The 22,388-nt window shown below is 64.6% G+C and overlaps 1 protein-coding gene across 1 annotated transcript in view; it reads left to right on the forward strand.

The window, feature by feature from the left end:
* The window catches only part of SLC15A4 (solute carrier family 15 member 4), a 47,513-nt gene extending 34,693 nt beyond the window's left edge, over window positions 1–12,820 (forward strand). The window contains exons 6-8 of the mRNA XM_048513860.1: window positions 1,463–1,618; window positions 10,444–10,602; window positions 12,621–12,820. Coding sequence (XP_048369817.1) covers window positions 1,463–1,618; window positions 10,444–10,602; window positions 12,621–12,820 — 515 coding nt within the window. The remainder of the gene's footprint in view (window positions 1–1,462; window positions 1,619–10,443; window positions 10,603–12,620) is intronic.
* The last annotated feature ends 9,568 nt before the right edge of the window (window positions 12,821–22,388 follow it).

The raw sequence follows: 22,388 nt of genomic DNA on the forward strand, positions 1-22,388 counted from the left end.
CTCATTCATTCTCTTGCCAACGCAAGGAGCGGACAACCGGAGGAGTGTTTTCGCTCGGCTAGCTCGAGCCATCCTGTCTTCAAGATCCTCTTTGAAATGGATATGCTGCGTTTATCACATTGGTAGCCCAAGGTCTTTAGAGAGCCAGCGTGGCGTAGTGGTTAAGAGCAGGTGGATTCTGATCTGATGAACCGGATTTGATTCCCCACTCCTCCACCTGCGTGGCGGAGGCTTATCTGGTGGACCAGGTGTGTTTCCGCACTCCTACATTCCTGCTGGGTGACCTTGGGCTGGTCACAGTTCTTTGGAATTCTCTCAGCCCCACCTACCTCACCAGGTGTCTGTTGTGGGGAGAGGAAGGGAAAGGAGCTTGTAAGCCACCTTGAGTCTCCTTACAGGAGAGAAAGGTGGGGTATAAATCCAAAAGTCCTCTTCTTCTTGGGAAGACACAGGACTGTTCTGCTCACTGCTTTTGCTCAAAGCCAGGTGCTGAGCTTGATTTAGGTGGGATGAAAAGTTGACCTTCGCTATAGTGGAAAATGTCCAGAATTTCTGTTCTGAGTACGACCTAAAGCCAATTCCCTTTCTAGCCTTAACTGCGGATATATCAGCAGTGATAATAGCCGTATTCCCGATCTTCATGGCCCAGGCTAGCCTGACCGTAACATCAGACCTCGTCCCAGGAGGCGATGCAGATGGGCTGTGTTAGTTCACGCAAAAAGAAAATCCACTTGTCGGGTCTCGCTCATCAGGTGTTTCCAAAATCTTCACAAGCTTGTTTTTCTAGGCCAGGGGTCTGCAACCTGCGCCTCTCCAGATGTTCATGGACTACATTTCCCATCAGCCCCTGCCAGCATGGCCAATTGGCCATGCTGGCAGGGGATGATGGGAATTGTAGTCCATGAACATCTGGAGAGCTGCAGGTTGCAGACCCCTGTTCTAGGCTGTTTTTATTTTTATTTTATTTTTGCATGAATCCGGCTTTTGAAAGATTGAGAACTTTCGGGGGGGGGGGGGGAAGTGTGGCAAAATTAAAGGGAAAAAGCTAGGGCAGGGGAGGGTAAGAGAGCTGTGCATAAAGGGAGGAAATAATTACGGAGGGGTATAGGGAACTGGGAATCTTCAAAGCCCCTGCCCCGTCATGCAGGCACACACTGTCTCAACCTTCTCCAGTTCACTCAGGTTGAGTATGGGTTCCTAGTGTGCTGCCTACGCACTTTCCAAACTGCCTTCAGGACGGCAAACCTTGTGAAATAGCGACGATGACATTTTCCAGGAACTTAAGAATCTGGAGATGTCAACCTGATCCCACAATTCCAGAATAAGAAGGAACAGTGGCCGTCAATGAAGAGGTTGACAAAACTACAGGGCACTAACTCAACACCCCCATGCCCCTGTCGATTTCTCGGCCCCCTGAGTCAACTTGTGCGCCTTCCTGTGTTTTTTTTTCCCCTTCTTCCAGGAATATTGGAAAGCAACAGGCTGAATATTGTGAAGGTCAAAACGATCGACCAGAAGATCGGGACGGGGCTATATCATGCGGCCGACATGTCCATCTGGTGGCAGGTCCCTCAATATATCCTGATCGGGTTCAGCGAAATATTTGCAAGCATTGCGGGTAAGTTTGGAGAGATAAATAGAAGCAGGGCAAGGTGGGGGGCGGGGGGGAGGGGGAGGGTTAACCACTCTGTCTCCTGAGCTGGGGCAGGGAAGATAGCTGATGGGCTTACATTGTGGAGCCAGCGTGGTGCAGTGGTTAAAAACAGGTGGATTCTAATCTGTGTACCGGGTTTGATTCCCCACTCCTCCACTTGAGTGGCAGAGACTTGTCTGGTGAACCAGATGTGTTTCTGCACTCCTACATTCCTGCTGGGTGACCTTGAGCTAGTCAAGGTCTGAACTCTCTCAGCTCCACCTACCTCACACGGTGTCTGTTGTGGGGAGAGGAAGGGAAAGGAGCTTGTAAGCCATCTTAAGTCTCCTTATAGGGGAGAAAGGTGGGGTATAAATCCAAACAACTCCTCCTCCTCTTTGTCTACTTCTTCTTCTTCTTCATCATCATCACCATCATTTTCTTTACTATCACAGCTGCCAGTTCTTTAGCTGGTTGTTGGCCTTTCATTAGGAGTTGAGCCTCCCCCAGAGGCCTACGAAGTTGTAATGTATCGGCGTAGTATTTGTGCGGGTCCCAGCAGGGCTGCCTTCTGAATCTGTCAGATGCTGATTTTGTCGATGTGTTGATTGGCCACCCTAGTGCTTTCGGAATGGCGCCCAGGGTGCCGATTACCACTGGGATGACCTCAGCTGGTTTGTGCCACAGCCACTGAGTCTCTGTCTTCAAATTGTGATATTTAGTGACCTTCTCGTGTTCTTTTCCATCGACCCTGCTGTCAACAGGTATTCCTGCGTCAATGACGGTCACATTCTTATCCTCGATCACTGTGATGACCAGTGTATTATGCGGCAACACTTTATCCGTTTGGATTCAAAAGTCCCACAAGAACTTGACCTTCTCATTTTCTGTAAATTTTTTGGACAATTTTCCCATGTTGTGATTCTTGCATAAATTCCAGTAGATCGTCTTGGCCGCTGAGTTGTGCCTCTGTACTCAGTCTGGGCGATCTTTTTGCAGCAACTGAGTACACGATCTATAGTTTTGTCAGCTTCCTTTCACAATCTGTACTTTGCATCCTCTGAGGATTTTTCAGTTCTGGCCTTGATTGTATTGTCCTAATCGCCTGCTCTTGAGCGGCTAAAATCAGTGACTCAGTTCCCTTTTTCAAAGTTCCGCCACCTGGGCCAACACTGGGTGTAAAGGTGGCAGACATTGCAGTTGATGTAAAACATGAACATAAAACATGAACATAAAATACTTTTTTCACAACTGTACTGTTAGTGCAGAGAAGTGTACTGTAGTGCAGAGAAGGGCAACGAGGATGATTGAGGGACTGGAGCACCTTCCCTATGAGGAGAGGCTGCAGCGTTTGGGACTCTTTAGCTTGGAGAGGAGACGGCTGAGGGGGAATATGATTGAAGTCTATAAAATTATGCATGGGGTAGAAAATGTTGACAGAGAGAAATTTTTCTCTCTTTCTCACAATACTAGAACCAGGGGGCATTCATTGAAAATGCTGGGGGGAAGAATTAGGACTAATAAAAGGAAACACTTCTTCACGCAACGTGTGATTGGTGTTTGGAATATGCTGCCACAGGAGGTGGTGATGGCCACTAACCTGGATAGCTTTAAAAGCGGCTTGGACAGATTTATGGAGGAGAAGTCGATCTCTGGCTACCAATCTGGATCCTCTTTGATCTCAGATTGCAAATGCCTTAACAGACCAGGTGCTCGGGAGCAACAGCCGCAGAAGGCCATTGCTTTCACATCCTGCATGTGAGCTCCCAAAGGCACCTGGTGGGCCACTGCGAGTAGCAGAGAGCTGGACTAGATGGACTCTGGTCTGATCCAGCTGGCTTGTTCTTATGTTCTTACTGCATCTATTATTTCTGGCATGGCCTCTACGGAACATGCTTTGGGGTTTGAATAACATGGCTGGGGCCACTCTTTTCCTTAACACACTCTGAAACAAAACCTAAGACATACCTTATGGTAATTACCTTCACGCATTTCACCGTATGTTTTTCTAATAAGGGTATTAAAAGTGTATTGTTTTGAAACTTTTTTTCAAAAGGACAAATGTGGATTTTAAAAAATGGAATAGCCTGAAGTATTTGTTCTGCATAAAATAGCCCCAAGTATTTGTTCTGCATAAGCGGAACAGCTCAGGGGTTCCGGTGTAGCGCCATGCAAAAGGAATGAGTCGCAATCCGGCAAATTGTGCATTCACGTTGCATCTGGGCATGAATTCTCCAGGTGATCGTCAACAAGCCAATCTCTCCTAGCCTGTGCCTGCTATAGGGGGATAAGAGTAATCTCAGCTTACCTTAGCTGCTACGCCGTAAGAACTGTTGCAATAAGATATGGAATACCTTTTGAAGATTAAATGCTACCTGTGTATTAGTGCAACAGTTTTCCCCAAAAGCCCGCCGGAAAAGGATGTTTAACTTCCTAAAAGCCTCTGAAACTTGATGGAGTTTCTTGCTCAGGATGATGTTTCAAAGGGAGAGTTCGAATTCAGAGACCGAATTCTCACGGGGATGGGAGACCTGTGCGAAAGCCGGTCACTTCAAACCACACCGCCTTCCACAAAAAAAGCTCATGCGCAGTGATTAATTAGAAATGATTACAATGTGGAATTTGCTGGCGGAGGATGCAGGTGATGGCTGCGGGTCTCGATGGCGTTGAAAGGGGATTAGACAGATTCATGGAAAGAGGTCTGTTTGTGGCAACTAGCCACAGTGGCTAAAGAGAATCAGAGGCAGTCAATCTTTGAATCCCGGTACCAGGGGACTGCAACAAGGAAAGAACGCTTTGGCCACTATGCCCTGTTGTTGGCCCTCTGGAGGAACTGATTAGCTCCTGTGTGGGACCAAATGCCAGACGAGATGACCCACTGGTCTGATCCAGCAGATCTCTCCTTATGTTCTTTTGAAGTCCTTAACCTCTATGGCCTGTTGTTGGAGCTTCAGAGGAACTGGTTGGCTGCTCTAGAAGACAAGATACTGGACTAGATAGACCACTGGTCTGATCCACCAGAGCTCTTCTTGTGTTCTTATGAAGGCCTCGGCCTCTGTGGCTTGTTGTAGGACCTCCGGAGGAACTGGCTGGCCACTCCACTCTAGGAGACAAGATGCTGGACTAGATAGACCACTGGTCTGATCCAGCAGGGCTCTTCTTATGTTCTTATGAAGTCCTTAACCTCTATGGCCTGTTGTTGGAGCTTCAGAGGAACTGGTTGGCCGCTCTAGAAGAAGATGTTGGACTAGATAGACCTCTGGTCTGATCCACCAGGGCTCTTCTTGTGTTCTTGTGAAGGCCTCGGCCTCTATGGCCTGTTGTAGGACCTCCAGGTTGGCCACTCTAGGACACAAGATGCTTGACTAGATGGACCTCTGGTCTGATCCACCAGGGCTCTTCTTAAGTTCTTATGAAGTCCTTAACCTCTATGGCCTGTTGTTGGAGCTTCAGAGGAACTGGTTGGCCACTCTAGGAGACAAGATGCTGAACTAGATAGACCCCTGGTCTGATCCCCCAGAGCTCTTCTTGTGTTCTTATGAAGGCCTCGGCCTCTGTGGCTTGTTGTAGGAGCTCCGGAGGAACTGGCTGGCCACTCTAGGAGACAAGATGGAATCGGAAGACTAGATCGGCCTCTGGTCTGATCCAGCAGGACTCTTCTTACGTTCCTCTGGTTAAAATGAAGCCTTTCCATACCCCCCCCCCCAAAAAAAAATTATAGCTGGTTTCCTGCTTATGTAAAAGTCATGTGCCATATTCCTAGTTCAAAATACCTCCCTAATGCACTAGATTTCTATGTACAGGGGGATGGTTTGATAAAGTACAGTAACTCAGTCATAGGTTTACTATTATTATTATTATTTATTATTTATTAGGTTTATAAACCGCCCTCCCCCGAAGGGCTCAGGCAACTAGCCACTACCTCATTTGTTGTTTACATCAGTGGCCCACCAGGTGCCTTTGGGAGCTCACCTGCAGGATGTGAAAGCAATGGCCTTCTGCTGCTGCTGCTGCTGCTCCTGAGCACCTGGTCTGCTAAGGCATTTGCAATCTGAGATCAAGGAGGATCAAGATTGGTAGCCATAGATCGACTTCTCCATAAATCTGTCCAAGCCCTTTTTAAAGCTATCCAGGTTAGTGGCCATCACCACCTCCTGTGGCAGCATATTCCAAACACCAATCACACGTTGCGTGAAGAAGTGTTTCCTTTGATTAGTCCTAATTCTTTCCCCCAGCATTTTCAGTGGATGCCCCCTGGTTCTCGTATTGTGAGAAAGAGAGAAAAATTTCTCTCTGTCAACATTTTCTATCCCATGCATAGTTTTATAGACTTCAATCATATCCCCCCTCAGACGTCTCCTCTCCAAACTAAAGAGTCCCAAACGCTGCAGCCTCTCCTCATAAGGAGAGCACTTTTCAGCATCTAGCAGAGTCTTCACCCTGATACTCTAGTTTTTTACATGCAGGGATTCTTTTTTCGTTCTGGAGGAGCACACGAGCCCCGTTTCTGGCTGCAGTCTTGGCTTGGCACCCAGGAGACTAGCTGCCAATCTGGATAGACATTGCTGAGCTAGCTGGACCCAGGTGTTTGACCTGTTAATAAGGCTGCCTTGTATGGTTCTAGAATATTGTTTGAGAGCAGCCGCCTTAATGGGCTTATATGTCCTTGAGTATCTCCGTGCCCTGCCTGTTTGATGTAGCGGCTGGCCGCCGAGGCTGCTATTGATTTTGGCGAAACGGAGAACCGGGAAGAGTGAACGTGGCCACAAAATCTTATTTTCTGGTCTGTTTCACACACATTCAGGGTTCATTAACAAAAATATTGCTCCGGCCTTCTCCACCGCTGTTTTGTACGTGGTTTGCTTTGTGTACTTTTCTAATTAAATAACTGTGTTGATTTCTTTCTTTCTTTCTTTCTTTCTTTCTTTCTTTCTTTCTTTCTTTCTTTCTTTCTTTCTTTCTTTCTTTCTTTCTTTCTTTCTTTCTTTCTTTCTTTCTTTCTGTTTCCATCTCTGTAAACATTTTGGTTTCATTTTACCCCTTGTTGGGTTTACAAGGGCAGAGCTCGGAGCTACGCTCCCGACAGTTGCTGAGATATTTTATTCAGCAGATGTGTTCCAGCTGGAGGGATATCATGTTTACCATGTTTATCCAGCCCTTTCTAAAAGCTCTGGGTGATGTACACGATTTTTCCCATCTCCAATGTTATGTTTACAACAACCTTGCATGGTAGGCTAGGCAGAGAGAATGCCAAAGTCCACCATGAGCAGCAGCAGTGGTGTAGGAGGTTAAGAGCTCATGTATCTAATCTGGAGGAACCGGGTTTGATTCCCAGCTCTGCCGCCTGAGCTGTGGAGGCTGATCTGGGGAATTCAGATTAGCCTGTGCACTCCCACACATGACAGCTGGGTGACCTTGGGCTAGCCACAGCTTCTCGGAGCTCTCTCAGCCCCACCTACCTCACAGGGTGTTTGTTGTGAGGGGGGAAGGGCAAGGAGATTGTAAGCCCCTTTGAGTCTCCTGCAGGAGAGAAAGGGGGGATATAAATCCAATCTCCTCCTCCTCCTCCTCCTCCTCCGCCTCACTACCAAATTTGGAAGGAAATATGGGGTTAGAAACACTTATCCCCAAGCCGTCAAGCTGCCTTTATCAAGCTGGGCTGTTCGAAATGAGGCTGTGTTGTATCATAGGCCAGCAGAGGGCATGTTTTGAAATGAGGGGTGTGTGAAACTTCCCTTAAAGAATTTTGCTAGCATCTCCCACAAAATTTCCTGTGACATTTTCCCTGAGGAGACACTCATCACCCCACTCTGTCAAAAGCAGTCGTTGAGTCTGTGTGTCCTGCTGTGACCACGAGATGGCAGCATTTCGGGTCCTTTTGCACACTGCGAGTCTGGCAAGTAGATATTGTTAAGACTTTTCAACTCCGTGGCTTTCCTGTCCTGGCTGTCAGCTGCCCAATAACCGGGATGCCCTCAGTCACGAAGGACATCTGCATGTCAAATTAGGAATGGGTGGAGGCTGCTTCCTCAGAAAACATTAAGCTCCCACTGCATGACATGAGGCTCTTCCATGCTTCCCATGTAAGGGGGGAGGGGTGCACGGGAATCTTGCATGCCAGTCCAGAAAGAGGGAACGGGAAAGAGGAGCAGCAGTGGCGTAGGCGGTTAAGAGCTCGTGTATCTAATCTGGAGGAACCGGGTTTGATTCCCCGCTCTGCCGCCTGAGCTGTGGAGGCTGATCTGGGGAATTCAGATTGGCTCTTTGCACTCCCACACACGCCAGCTGGGTGACCTTGGGCTAGTCACAGCTTCTCGGAGCTCTCTCAGCCCCACCTACCTCACAGGGTGTTTGTTGTGAGGGGGGAAGGGCAAGGAGATTGTCAGCCCCTTTGAGTCTCCTGCAGGAGAGAAAGGGGGGGATATAAATCCAAACTCTTCTTCTTCTTCTTTGGGGTCAGGAGCTGGCACTGTGGGGCAGCAGTCCAATCCATTAAAAGCTTCATCTTGGCTCTGCTGGGCACGTAGGGGTGTCAAACATGTGACCAGAGGGGGCTTATCAGGCCTGTGAGCAAGCTGAGGCAACTCCCCCCCCCCCCGCCCAATCCAGATCTGGCCTGGCTGTACTGGGAGCTGAGGGGGGGTGGGTTGTCTTTTCTGGCTTGTGGTCCTATTAAGCCTTCTCAAGGTAGGGAGTCCACCACAATGTGAGCTAACTGTCTAGGCAGCCTCCTCCCACAAGTGCCATTTTGGGGCTAGCCTCAGCTGGCCCCAAAATGGCACTGGGGCAGGGGAGGGAGGTTTCCTGGACAGTTTGCTCATAGTGTGGTGGGCTGCATGCCTTAAGAAGGCTTAACAGGTCATTTATATGTTATATAACAGGAGCAGCAGTGGCGTAGGAGGTTAAGAGCTCGTGTATCTAATCTGGAGGAACCGAGTTTGATTCCCAGCTCTGCCGCCTGAGCTGTGGAGGCTTATCTGGGGAATTCAGATTAGCCTGTGCACTCCCACACACACCAGCTGGGTGACCTTGGGCTAGTCACAGCTTCTCGGAGCTCTCTCAGCCCCACCTACCTCACAGGGTGTTTGTTGTGAGGGGGGAAGGGCAAGGAGATTGTCAGCCCCTTTGAGTCTCCTGCAGGAGAGAAAGGAGAGATAAAAATCCAAACTCCTCTTCTTCTATATCCCCCAGCCCAACCAAGACCCGTTTATCTCCCAGAGGAGGTAATGAAATCCGGCCTTCTCCTTCTAGCCACCTTTGCAACTTCCTTTCCAAGGTGACCCTTCCATCCACAGGGGAGGGTGCCCGAAACAACCGCATCCAAGCTCTGGTCAAGAACCCGCCGTTTGAAACCATGCAAGCGGCATCTTAAATTTAAAAAAAAAGAACCGCCTCCAGGGGCCGAGGGTTAGTCGGAATTGCAAATGTTTTCTGTTGAAGTGGGGATTCCCTGCCGATCGTAATTGCTTTTCCGCGTTAATCGCCTCCTCGGCTTCATTTTCCCCTCCGAAGCTTTTCTTTCGGTAGTCTGATCGGTATCTGAGCCGAACGCTGCCTTCCATCGTGGAGGAATCAGGCTGCTTGAGATGGAAGCCGATATGCCCGGAGAGCTGCGAATTTGAATTTTTGATGGGGGCTCGCCTGGCGAAGCAGAGCTCTTGACTTTGCATAAGAAGTTTAATCAAAGCAATTATGATGCAGCGTTGAATTGAAAAGCGCATTTCGGGGGTGGGGGGGCTTAGAAGCTACGATTCATATGGAGCAAAGGCAAATTAGGATCGTTTTTTTAAAAAAAAAAAACTAAGCCACATTAATTCTGCTTCCCTTTCTTTAAGCGTGTAAAGAAACAAGACTCCAAAATGTGTAGTTTTGCCACGGCGCTCCAAAATCCAGGTGCCTTTGGTGGTTTCTTTATGTTTATATTTTAAATATCAGAGCTTTCACCACAGGCTGAAGACTTTGAAAATATCCTGTGCTGTTGACTGTGACGGCAGCTGTTTTTCAGTGCATTTCTGTAACCTAAGCTGCAAGCTCAACTGGTGAAGCACTATAGAATGTTCACAAACATTCCTCTCGGCTGCGAGGACATTAGTTTCAGTATGTTGAGCTATCCCTAAGCCACAGGCTCAGCTGCCAAGTCACTGTATCATGGGGAGCAACGCATCTTACAGTGGCGTGCCTCTGCAGGTGCCAGCCATAGATACAGGCAAAATGTTAGGAGCAAAAACTGCAAAACCACAACCACAGAAAACCCACAACAGCCAGTTGGTTCCGGCTGTGAAAGCCTTTGACAATGCACTATGGAATATTCATAAGCTTTCTGCTTGGCTGCAAGGTCATTAGTTTCAGGATACTGAAGCAAGCTCTCCCTAAACTGCAAGGTCAGATTCTGAGGCACCATGGAATATTCACAAGCAGTCCACTTGCTCAGAAACTCAAACTATCAGTACCCCAGACCCAGGGACAGATTGGGGCAGTATGCTGAAGGGGGGGGGCAAGGTGAAGCAGAGACATGAGAAGAGAATATCACTACTCTACACCATACTCTACCTCTAATTTTGACGAGTTTCCAGGGTTTTTTTTACTGTTGACTTCTTTTTTTCTGTAGAAAGCTGTAACACGATTCACATTAACTACCTCCTTTTCCTTTGGAACAGTCCAGCCAGACAAGTTGCTAACCTTCCCGTTATGAGGACAGAGGACTCCAAACTCAACCCGCGTATCCGCCATACAAGCCTTTTACATCTGGGAAAATTCTTCCCAAACTCTGCGGGTCCTGCTTACGTCTTTTCCCTCTTTGTTCGTTCCAGGTCTCGAATTTGCCTATTCGGCCGCTCCCAAATCTATGCAAAGTGCTATTATGGGTCTCTTCTTCTTCTTCTCTGGAATCGGGTCCTTCGTGGGCTCAGGGCTGCTAGCGTTAGTGTCTATTAAGCAGATCGGCTGGATGAGTAATCATGTGGATTTTGGTAAGTTTTATCTTCAGAACCACCACTGCAGTACTTGGTTGGAAGGCACTGGGCGCTGTAAACGTGCAACATTGCTTAAGTTGGAGTCTTTGGCCCTTTCCACACGGGCGGAATAGAGTGCACCAGGGATGGCAAAAACGCTGTCCCTGGGGAAGCGTTCACACAGGACGTGCTGCTGCTTTGCAGCAGCACCATCCTAGCTACCCTGGAGCGGTGAAGCCACCGCTTTAAACCTCGCTCATCCCGTGAGGTTTTTTAAAAGGAGCGTCTTCCCGTCAGTGCGGTGCAAACCGCACTGGTGGGAAGACGCCGCTTTTCCCCTCCCCTCCCCTCTTCTTCCAGCATTGCTCTGGAGGGCTGGAGGGACACGCCCACGCTGCCCTCTGACCCCTGGAGGTCGAAGGGTAGCATGGGCATGTCCCTCCAGAGCAACGCTGAAAAAAGAGGTGAGTGGAGGGGACCGAAGGAGAGGCGGCTCTGTGCAGAGCCGCCTCTCCGGCTGGGGAGAATATTGGCTGTGTGGAAACAGCCTTTTTGTGTATATGTGGTGAACCTTTGGCACTCCACATGTTGTGGACTACAATTCCCATCAGCCCCTGCCAGCATGGCCAATTGGCTGATGGGAATTGTAGTCCATAACATCTGGAGTGCCAAAGGTTCGCCACCACAACCTTATATTGAGTCAGACTGATGGTCCATCAGGGTGTTATCTCAGACTGGCACAGACACCTCAATGCTGAAGTCTTTCCCAGCACCTACCACTTGACTATTTAAACTGGAAATGCTGGGAATTGAACCTGGGACATTCTGCATGCCGAGCAGATGCTGCACCAGTGAGCCCCGGCCCCTCCCCGGTCTTCTGTGACCAGCTTGCCAGCGGGGATCTATAAGAAGGGATAATGTTGAGCAAGCTTTTTGAGGCTGCAGGCACATTTGGAATTCCGCCTCCTAGAAGAAGAAGAAATTCTCTCCAGGAGACGAGAGAGAATAAGGACTGTACACAATAGCAACGTTTTATAATTAAACCACCTAACCCTCCTCCTTAAATCATATTCCCTAAAGTCAACCTGTTACGTTAAAATTTCCGTTCATTGTATTCCATCCACAACTTCCATTCTGTCTTAAAGTCTGTGATCCATTTGTCTTCTATATACCTAGTTAGTTTTGCTGACTTGGCTAATTCCATGACCTTATATTGCCATTCATAAATCGTAGGTACTTTTTCTCGCTTCCATTTCTTAGCCTATATAATTCCAGCCGCAACAGAGAAATATCTAAAAAGTTCCCCAACTTTTTTCTTCTAAGGTTCTGTCCAGAATACCAAACAGATAAGCTTCAGCATTAAATCTGATCCTTTTTTAAATGACATCTGGTTTGGAGCCGTTATCGGAAAGGGGCCGTTCGCAAGTCAGTTGACAAAGAGGCAGAGGTGGGATCCAGCAGGTTCTCACAGGTTCCCAAGAGTAGGTTACTAATTATTTGTGTGTGCCGAGAGGGGGTTACTAATTGGTGATTTTGCCATGTGATATTTGCCTTAGTTACGCCCCTCCTCTCAGCAGCAGCGTGCAGAACTTGAAGCAGTCTAGCAGGAGGTGCACCGGTGTGAGTGGCAGCCTGCGCCTGCGTGCATTCGTTTCCCACCCAAGGACCGGCGCAGCGGCTGTGTCCTTGCCACAGCCCTGCCCAGGAATGCCCCGCCCCCGTCTTGCCCAGCCACGCCCCGTCGTGCCCCGCCCAGCCCCATTGGCGCCACGCCACAGTTTGAATCCCACCACCATGGGAACCTGTTACTAAAAATTTTGGATCCCACCACTGCAAAGAGGGATGTTTTGTTGTTCAAGCCCCCAGGGCTGGATCTGTCCCCGAGGGACTTACCATTGGACCTGTGGTGTGCTACTTACTCTCAAAGGACCAGAGGTGTACCAGCAATAAATGGTGGCCAGGGCAAACAACCCCCCCCCCCCCCGCCACACACACACCCTGCCCAGCCCCCTGAGTTTCCCCGTTGCCTGGATAAGGGAAGCTTGGAGGTGGAGAAATCCAGGAGGGCGAGAGCGGCGGCCATTATTCTTCTGCTCCTGCAACTCCTTCTGGGCCCAGGCACCCAGCCTGCCGGCCGCCTTGTACTCACTGGGGCCACCTCAGGCTGTTCAATCCAGCGTGGTGCTCATGGGGAGGAGCTGCAGATGCCCAGCACAGGGGGGTGTCCTCCGCCTAAGAGGGCAGGCAGTGCGTCCACCAGATGTGTGGGGGGGTTTGCACCCCCCACGTGATCAAAAGAGTGGCGCCCGGGGACATGTGACCTCACATGTCCCTCTGGCAGATACGCCATTGCAAAGGACTCCGTCCCAATGTATTGATTTTTTTTATCCCACCCATCATCCAAGGAGGTCAAAACGGTGAAAACCCTGCAGCCATATTAGTTGCTTTCTCCTGTTAACGGAGCATCGTCTACTTTCCCTTCTCCAACATAGCTGACCTGCTACTTTCTTTCCCAGATCATGTAGCTTAATTTATCTGTGGCCACTCAAGTCTCAGCCTCTCCCTTAAACAATTAAATTATTTCAGCCTTTTTTTAAAATGACAAACGATTGTAGGATGTTCGCGTTCTTCCCCATAAAGGAAAAAATTACTACTTTTTAAAAAAAACACTGGCACTCTTCGACTGAAATATATTGTATTTTAAATGTCAAGGGAAGAACATTAGTTCTGTGTCTTCTTTTACTGCTTTTGATGATAAATCCGTTTAATTGAATCTTAAGTTTCGGCAATTAAAGTAATTTCACCTTGATGCTGCCCGGTTGCTAAAGCTAGGATTGATGGGCATTTGACAGGAGCCTCTTTCGCTGCCCTGTTTGGTGTAATAACAATAATGGTTCAGTTGGCTCAGTTTCCTGTGGGCCTTTTATACTCCCTTCGTATTATATTGTTGTTGAGGGCTTTTGGACAAGAACCATTTCTCCACCCGATGGTCAGATTCAACCAATCGGCTTGCTTAACTGACAGCGCGAGCCCTAAACCGAGTTGCAACCTTCTCAGTCGATTGATTTAGGCAGGCGTAACTCTGTTTCTGATTGCTCTGGTAGGAACAGGCCAGCGTCTCAAGGAATGCCACTTCCGAATAGGGTTGCCAGCAACCTGGAGAAAGCACGCCTTTTCCCTTGCATGGCGGAAAGTGCAGTCAAATTGCAGCTGACTTACAGCAACCCTATAGCAGAGGCATATCTAGGGAAAATGTAGCCTGGTGCAAAAATCTGAGTTTTCTGTATGGGCGGCCGCCCTCTCCCACCACGACCAAACAATTTTTTTTGTGTGCCAGGTCATCAGGGAAGGAAGAGGGGTGTGGGGGTGATTTTCTGTCCCTCACGTGACTAAATGGCCGCAACTTGGGGACATATATGTCGCCCTGGGTGGTACGCCCCTGCCCCGTAGGGTTTTTCAAGGCGAGATACATCCGGAAACCAATTGTTGCTGCCTGCCTCTCTTTTTTTCCTGAGCCATCAATTCTTGACGTTCTAATTCAAAAAGTCTAGATTTTATAGTGAAGAACATCTCATTGACAGGGAACTTGGCTATAGCATCTGGAGGTGGGCCCCAGGCATGGAGCTTTGCTTCCATGCGGAGCTTCCAAGATCTGACAAGACCAAGCTGGCCTGGGCCATCCAGATCAGAGTCCTGTCCCTTTAATAGATGCTTAATGTGTTGAGATCAGCAGGCGGAGTCACCAGGTAAATAATGTCCTATTGATCCTCCGTTAAAGGGACAGGACTGTGTCACTGGTGAGCAGGTAGCGCTAGATCTGCGGTGGCGAACCTTTGGCACTCCAGATGTTATGGACTACAATTCCCATCAGCCCCTGCCAGCATGGCCAATTGGCTGTGCTGGCAGGGGCTGATGGGCCCCCCCCCCCACCCCCCCCCCCCCCCACCCCCCCCCCCCCCCACCCCCCCCCCCCCCCACCCCCCCCCCCCCCCACCCCCCCCCCCCCCCACCCCCCCCCCCCCCCACCCCCCCCCCCCCCCACCCCCCCCCCCCCCCACCCCCCCCCCCCCCCACCCCCCCCCCCCCCCACCCCCCCCCCCCCCCACCCCCCCCCCCCCCCACCCCCCCCCCCCCCCACCCCCCCCCCCCCCCACCCCCCCCCCCCCCCACCCCCCCCCCCCCCCACCCCCCCCCCCCCCCACCCCCCCCCCCCCCCACCCCCCCCCCCCCCCACCCCCCCCCCCCCCCACCCCCCCCCCCCCCCACCCCCCCCCCCCCCCACCCCCCCCCCCCCCCACCCCCCCCCCCCCCCACCCCCCCCCCCCCCCACCCCCCCCCCCCCCCACCCCCCCCCCCCCCCACCCCCCCCCCCCCCCACCCCCCCCCCCCCCCACCCCCCCCCCCCCCCACCCCCCCCCCCCCCCACCCCCCCCCCCCCCCACCCCCCCCCCCCCCCACCCCCCCCCCCCCCCACCCCCCCCCCCCCCCACCCCCCCCCCCCCCCACCCCCCCCCCCCCCCACCCCCCCCCCCCCCCACCCCCCCCCCCCCCCACCCCCCCCCCCCCCCACCCCCCCCCCCCCCCACCCCCCCCCCCCCCCACCCCCCCCCCCCCCCACCCCCCCCCCCCCCCACCCCCCCCCCCCCCCACCCCCCCCCCCCCCCACCCCCCCCCCCCCCCACCCCCCCCCCCCCCCACCCCCCCCCCCCCCCACCCCCCCCCCCCCCCACCCCCCCCCCCCCCCACCCCCCCCCCCCCCCACCCCCCCCCCCCCCCACCCCCCCCCCCCCCCACCCCCCCCCCCCCCCACCCCCCCCCCCCCCCACCCCCCCCCCCCCCCACCCCCCCCCCCCCCCACCCCCCCCCCCCCCCACCCCCCCCCCCCCCCACCCCCCCCCCCCCCCACCCCCCCCCCCCCCCACCCCCCCCCCCCCCCACCCCCCCCCCCCCCCACCCCCCCCCCCCCCCACCCCCCCCCCCCCCCACCCCCCCCCCCCCCCACCCCCCCCCCCCCCCACCCCCCCCCCCCCCCACCCCCCCCCCCCCCCACCCCCCCCCCCCCCCACCCCCCCCCCCCCCCACCCCCCCCCCCCCCCACCCCCCCCCCCCCCCACCCCCCCCCCCCCCCACCCCCCCCCCCCCCCACCCCCCCCCCCCCCCACCCCCCCCCCCCCCCACCCCCCCCCCCCCCCACCCCCCCCCCCCCCCACCCCCCCCCCCCCCCACCCCCCCCCCCCCCCACCCCCCCCCCCCCCCACCCCCCCCCCCCCCCACCCCCCCCCCCCCCCACCCCCCCCCCCCCCCACCCCCCCCCCCCCCCACCCCCCCCCCCCCCCACCCCCCCCCCCCCCCACCCCCCCCCCCCCCCACCCCCCCCCCCCCCCACCCCCCCCCCCCCCCACCCCCCCCCCCCCCCACCCCCCCCCCCCCCCACCCCCCCCCCCCCCCACCCCCCCCCCCCCCCACCCCCCCCCCCCCCCACCCCCCCCCCCCCCCACCCCCCCCCCCCCCCACCCCCCCCCCCCCCCACCCCCCCCCCCCCCCACCCCCCCCCCCCCCCACCCCCCCCCCCCCCCACCCCCCCCCCCCCCCACCCCCCCCCCCCCCCACCCCCCCCCCCCCCCACCCCCCCCCCCCCCCACCCCCCCCCCCCCCCACCCCCCCCCCCCCCCACCCCCCCCCCCCCCCACCCCCCCCCCCCCCCACCCCCCCCCCCCCCCACCCCCCCCCCCCCCCACCCCCCCCCCCCCCCACCCCCCCCCCCCCCCACCCCCCCCCCCCCCCACCCCCCCCCCCCCCCACCCCCCCCCCCCCCCACCCCCCCCCCCCCCCACCCCCCCCCCCCCCCACCCCCCCCCCCCCCCACCCCCCCCCCCCCCCACCCCCCCCCCCCCCCACCCCCCCCCCCCCCCACCCCCCCCCCCCCCCACCCCCCCCCCCCCCCACCCCCCCCCCCCCCCACCCCCCCCCCCCCCCACCCCCCCCCCCCCCCACCCCCCCCCCCCCCCACCCCCCCCCCCCCCCACCCCCCCCCCCCCCCACCCCCCCCCCCCCCCACCCCCCCCCCCCCCCACCCCCCCCCCCCCCCACCCCCCCCCCCCCCCACCCCCCCCCCCCCCCACCCCCCCCCCCCCCCACCCCCCCCCCCCCCCACCCCCCCCCCCCCCCACCCCCCCCCCCCCCCACCCCCCCCCCCCCCCACCCCCCCCCCCCCCCACCCCCCCCCCCCCCCACCCCCCCCCCCCCCCACCCCCCCCCCCCCCCACCCCCCCCCCCCCCCACCCCCCCCCCCCCCCACCCCCCCCCCCCCCCACCCCCCCCCCCCCCCACCCCCCCCCCCCCCCACCCCCCCCCCCCCCCACCCCCCCCCCCCCCCACCCCCCCCCCCCCCCACCCCCCCCCCCCCCCACCCCCCCCCCCCCCCACCCCCCCCCCCCCCCACCCCCCCCCCCCCCCACCCCCCCCCCCCCCCACCCCCCCCCCCCCCCACCCCCCCCCCCCCCCACCCCCCCCCCCCCCCACCCCCCCCCCCCCCCACCCCCCCCCCCCCCCACCCCCCCCCCCCCCCACCCCCCCCCCCCCCCACCCCCCCCCCCCCCCACCCCCCCCCCCCCCCACCCCCCCCCCCCCCCACCCCCCCCCCCCCCCACCCCCCCCCCCCCCCACCCCCCCCCCCCCCCACCCCCCCCCCCCCCCACCCCCCCCCCCCCCCACCCCCCCCCCCCCCCACCCCCCCCCCCCCCCACCCCCCCCCCCCCCCACCCCCCCCCCCCCCCACCCCCCCCCCCCCCCACCCCCCCCCCCCCCCACCCCCCCCCCCCCCCACCCCCCCCCCCCCCCACCCCCCCCCCCCCCCACCCCCCCCCCCCCCCACCCCCCCCCCCCCCCACCCCCCCCCCCCCCCACCCCCCCCCCCCCCCACCCCCCCCCCCCCCCACCCCCCCCCCCCCCCACCCCCCCCCCCCCCCACCCCCCCCCCCCCCCACCCCCCCCCCCCCCCACCCCCCCCCCCCCCCACCCCCCCCCCCCCCCACCCCCCCCCCCCCCCACCCCCCCCCCCCCCCACCCCCCCCCCCCCCCACCCCCCCCCCCCCCCACCCCCCCCCCCCCCCACCCCCCCCCCCCCCCACCCCCCCCCCCCCCCACCCCCCCCCCCCCCCACCCCCCCCCCCCCCCACCCCCCCCCCCCCCCACCCCCCCCCCCCCCCACCCCCCCCCCCCCCCACCCCCCCCCCCCCCCACCCCCCCCCCCCCCCACCCCCCCCCCCCCCCACCCCCCCCCCCCCCCACCCCCCCCCCCCCCCACCCCCCCCCCCCCCCACCCCCCCCCCCCCCCACCCCCCCCCCCCCCCACCCCCCCCCCCCCCCACCCCCCCCCCCCCCCACCCCCCCCCCCCCCCACCCCCCCCCCCCCCCACCCCCCCCCCCCCCCACCCCCCCCCCCCCCCACCCCCCCCCCCCCCCACCCCCCCCCCCCCCCACCCCCCCCCCCCCCCACCCCCCCCCCCCCCCACCCCCCCCCCCCCCCACCCCCCCCCCCCCCCACCCCCCCCCCCCCCCACCCCCCCCCCCCCCCACCCCCCCCCCCCCCCACCCCCCCCCCCCCCCACCCCCCCCCCCCCCCACCCCCCCCCCCCCCCACCCCCCCCCCCCCCCACCCCCCCCCCCCCCCACCCCCCCCCCCCCCCACCCCCCCCCCCCCCCACCCCCCCCCCCCCCCACCCCCCCCCCCCCCCACCCCCCCCCCCCCCCACCCCCCCCCCCCCCCACCCCCCCCCCCCCCCACCCCCCCCCCCCCCCACCCCCCCCCCCCCCCACCCCCCCCCCCCCCCACCCCCCCCCCCCCCCACCCCCCCCCCCCCCCACCCCCCCCCCCCCCCACCCCCCCCCCCCCCCACCCCCCCCCCCCCCCACCCCCCCCCCCCCCCACCCCCCCCCCCCCCCACCCCCCCCCCCCCCCACCCCCCCCCCCCCCCACCCCCCCCCCCCCCCACCCCCCCCCCCCCCCACCCCCCCCCCCCCCCACCCCCCCCCCCCCCCACCCCCCCCCCCCCCCACCCCCCCCCCCCCCCACCCCCCCCCCCCCCCACCCCCCCCCCCCCCCACCCCCCCCCCCCCCCACCCCCCCCCCCCCCCACCCCCCCCCCCCCCCACCCCCCCCCCCCCCCACCCCCCCCCCCCCCCACCCCCCCCCCCCCCCACCCCCCCCCCCCCCCACCCCCCCCCCCCCCCACCCCCCCCCCCCCCCACCCCCCCCCCCCCCCACCCCCCCCCCCCCCCACCCCCCCCCCCCCCCACCCCCCCCCCCCCCCACCCCCCCCCCCCCCCACCCCCCCCCCCCCCCACCCCCCCCCCCCCCCACCCCCCCCCCCCCCCACCCCCCCCCCCCCCCACCCCCCCCCCCCCCCACCCCCCCCCCCCCCCACCCCCCCCCCCCCCCACCCCCCCCCCCCCCCACCCCCCCCCCCCCCCACCCCCCCCCCCCCCCACCCCCCCCCCCCCCCACCCCCCCCCCCCCCCACCCCCCCCCCCCCCCACCCCCCCCCCCCCCCACCCCCCCCCCCCCCCACCCCCCCCCCCCCCCACCCCCCCCCCCCCCCACCCCCCCCCCCCCCCACCCCCCCCCCCCCCCACCCCCCCCCCCCCCCACCCCCCCCCCCCCCCACCCCCCCCCCCCCCCACCCCCCCCCCCCCCCACCCCCCCCCCCCCCCACCCCCCCCCCCCCCCACCCCCCCCCCCCCCCACCCCCCCCCCCCCCCACCCCCCCCCCCCCCCACCCCCCCCCCCCCCCACCCCCCCCCCCCCCCACCCCCCCCCCCCCCCACCCCCCCCCCCCCCCACCCCCCCCCCCCCCCACCCCCCCCCCCCCCCACCCCCCCCCCCCCCCACCCCCCCCCCCCCCCACCCCCCCCCCCCCCCACCCCCCCCCCCCCCCACCCCCCCCCCCCCCCACCCCCCCCCCCCCCCACCCCCCCCCCCCCCCACCCCCCCCCCCCCCCACCCCCCCCCCCCCCCACCCCCCCCCCCCCCCACCCCCCCCCCCCCCCACCCCCCCCCCCCCCCACCCCCCCCCCCCCCCACCCCCCCCCCCCCCCACCCCCCCCCCCCCCCACCCCCCCCCCCCCCCACCCCCCCCCCCCCCCACCCCCCCCCCCCCCCACCCCCCCCCCCCCCCACCCCCCCCCCCCCCCACCCCCCCCCCCCCCCACCCCCCCCCCCCCCCACCCCCCCCCCCCCCCACCCCCCCCCCCCCCCACCCCCCCCCCCCCCCACCCCCCCCCCCCCCCACCCCCCCCCCCCCCCACCCCCCCCCCCCCCCACCCCCCCCCCCCCCCACCCCCCCCCCCCCCCACCCCCCCCCCCCCCCACCCCCCCCCCCCCCCACCCCCCCCCCCCCCCACCCCCCCCCCCCCCCACCCCCCCCCCCCCCCACCCCCCCCCCCCCCCACCCCCCCCCCCCCCCACCCCCCCCCCCCCCCACCCCCCCCCCCCCCCACCCCCCCCCCCCCCCACCCCCCCCCCCCCCCACCCCCCCCCCCCCCCACCCCCCCCCCCCCCCACCCCCCCCCCCCCCCACCCCCCCCCCCCCCCACCCCCCCCCCCCCCCACCCCCCCCCCCCCCCACCCCCCCCCCCCCCCACCCCCCCCCCCCCCCACCCCCCCCCCCCCCCACCCCCCCCCCCCCCCACCCCCCCCCCCCCCCACCCCCCCCCCCCCCCACCCCCCCCCCCCCCCACCCCCCCCCCCCCCCACCCCCCCCCCCCCCCACCCCCCCCCCCCCCCACCCCCCCCCCCCCCCACCCCCCCCCCCCCCCACCCCCCCCCCCCCCCACCCCCCCCCCCCCCCACCCCCCCCCCCCCCCACCCCCCCCCCCCCCCACCCCCCCCCCCCCCCACCCCCCCCCCCCCCCACCCCCCCCCCCCCCCACCCCCCCCCCCCCCCACCCCCCCCCCCCCCCACCCCCCCCCCCCCCCACCCCCCCCCCCCCCCACCCCCCCCCCCCCCCACCCCCCCCCCCCCCCACCCCCCCCCCCCCCCACCCCCCCCCCCCCCCACCCCCCCCCCCCCCCACCCCCCCCCCCCCCCACCCCCCCCCCCCCCCACCCCCCCCCCCCCCCACCCCCCCCCCCCCCCACCCCCCCCCCCCCCCACCCCCCCCCCCCCCCACCCCCCCCCCCCCCCACCCCCCCCCCCCCCCACCCCCCCCCCCCCCCACCCCCCCCCCCCCCCACCCCCCCCCCCCCCCACCCCCCCCCCCCCCCACCCCCCCCCCCCCCCACCCCCCCCCCCCCCCACCCCCCCCCCCCCCCACCCCCCCCCCCCCCCACCCCCCCCCCCCCCCACCCCCCCCCCCCCCCACCCCCCCCCCCCCCCACCCCCCCCCCCCCCCACCCCCCCCCCCCCCCACCCCCCCCCCCCCCCACCCCCCCCCCCCCCCACCCCCCCCCCCCCCCACCCCCCCCCCCCCCCACCCCCCCCCCCCCCCACCCCCCCCCCCCCCCACCCCCCCCCCCCCCCACCCCCCCCCCCCCCCACCCCCCCCCCCCCCCACCCCCCCCCCCCCCCACCCCCCCCCCCCCCCACCCCCCCCCCCCCCCACCCCCCCCCCCCCCCACCCCCCCCCCCCCCCACCCCCCCCCCCCCCCACCCCCCCCCCCCCCCACCCCCCCCCCCCCCCACCCCCCCCCCCCCCCACCCCCCCCCCCCCCCACCCCCCCCCCCCCCCACCCCCCCCCCCCCCCACCCCCCCCCCCCCCCACCCCCCCCCCCCCCCACCCCCCCCCCCCCCCACCCCCCCCCCCCCCCACCCCCCCCCCCCCCCACCCCCCCCCCCCCCCACCCCCCCCCCCCCCCACCCCCCCCCCCCCCCACCCCCCCCCCCCCCCACCCCCCCCCCCCCCCACCCCCCCCCCCCCCCACCCCCCCCCCCCCCCACCCCCCCCCCCCCCCACCCCCCCCCCCCCCCACCCCCCCCCCCCCCCACCCCCCCCCCCCCCCACCCCCCCCCCCCCCCACCCCCCCCCCCCCCCACCCCCCCCCCCCCCCACCCCCCCCCCCCCCCACCCCCCCCCCCCCCCACCCCCCCCCCCCCCCACCCCCCCCCCCCCCCACCCCCCCCCCCCCCCACCCCCCCCCCCCCCCACCCCCCCCCCCCCCCACCCCCCCCCCCCCCCACCCCCCCCCCCCCCCACCCCCCCCCCCCCCCACCCCCCCCCCCCCCCACCCCCCCCCCCCCCCACCCCCCCCCCCCCCCACCCCCCCCCCCCCCCACCCCCCCCCCCCCCCACCCCCCCCCCCCCCCACCCCCCCCCCCCCCCACCCCCCCCCCCCCCCACCCCCCCCCCCCCCCACCCCCCCCCCCCCCCACCCCCCCCCCCCCCCACCCCCCCCCCCCCCCACCCCCCCCCCCCCCCACCCCCCCCCCCCCCCACCCCCCCCCCCCCCCACCCCCCCCCCCCCCCACCCCCCCCCCCCCCCACCCCCCCCCCCCCCCACCCCCCCCCCCCCCCACCCCCCCCCCCCCCCACCCCCCCCCCCCCCCACCCCCCCCCCCCCCCACCCCCCCCCCCCCCCACCCCCCCCCCCCCCCACCCCCCCCCCCCCCCACCCCCCCCCCCCCCCACCCCCCCCCCCCCCCACCCCCCCCCCCCCCCACCCCCCCCCCCCCCCACCCCCCCCCCCCCCCACCCCCCCCCCCCCCCACCCCCCCCCCCCCCCACCCCCCCCCCCCCCCACCCCCCCCCCCCCCCACCCCCCCCCCCCCCCACCCCCCCCCCCCCCCACCCCCCCCCCCCCCCACCC

Source organism: Sphaerodactylus townsendi, linkage group LG13 (genome assembly GCF_021028975.2).
Source record: "Sphaerodactylus townsendi isolate TG3544 linkage group LG13, MPM_Stown_v2.3, whole genome shotgun sequence".
Lineage (NCBI taxonomy): Eukaryota > Metazoa > Chordata > Lepidosauria > Squamata > Sphaerodactylidae > Sphaerodactylus > Sphaerodactylus townsendi.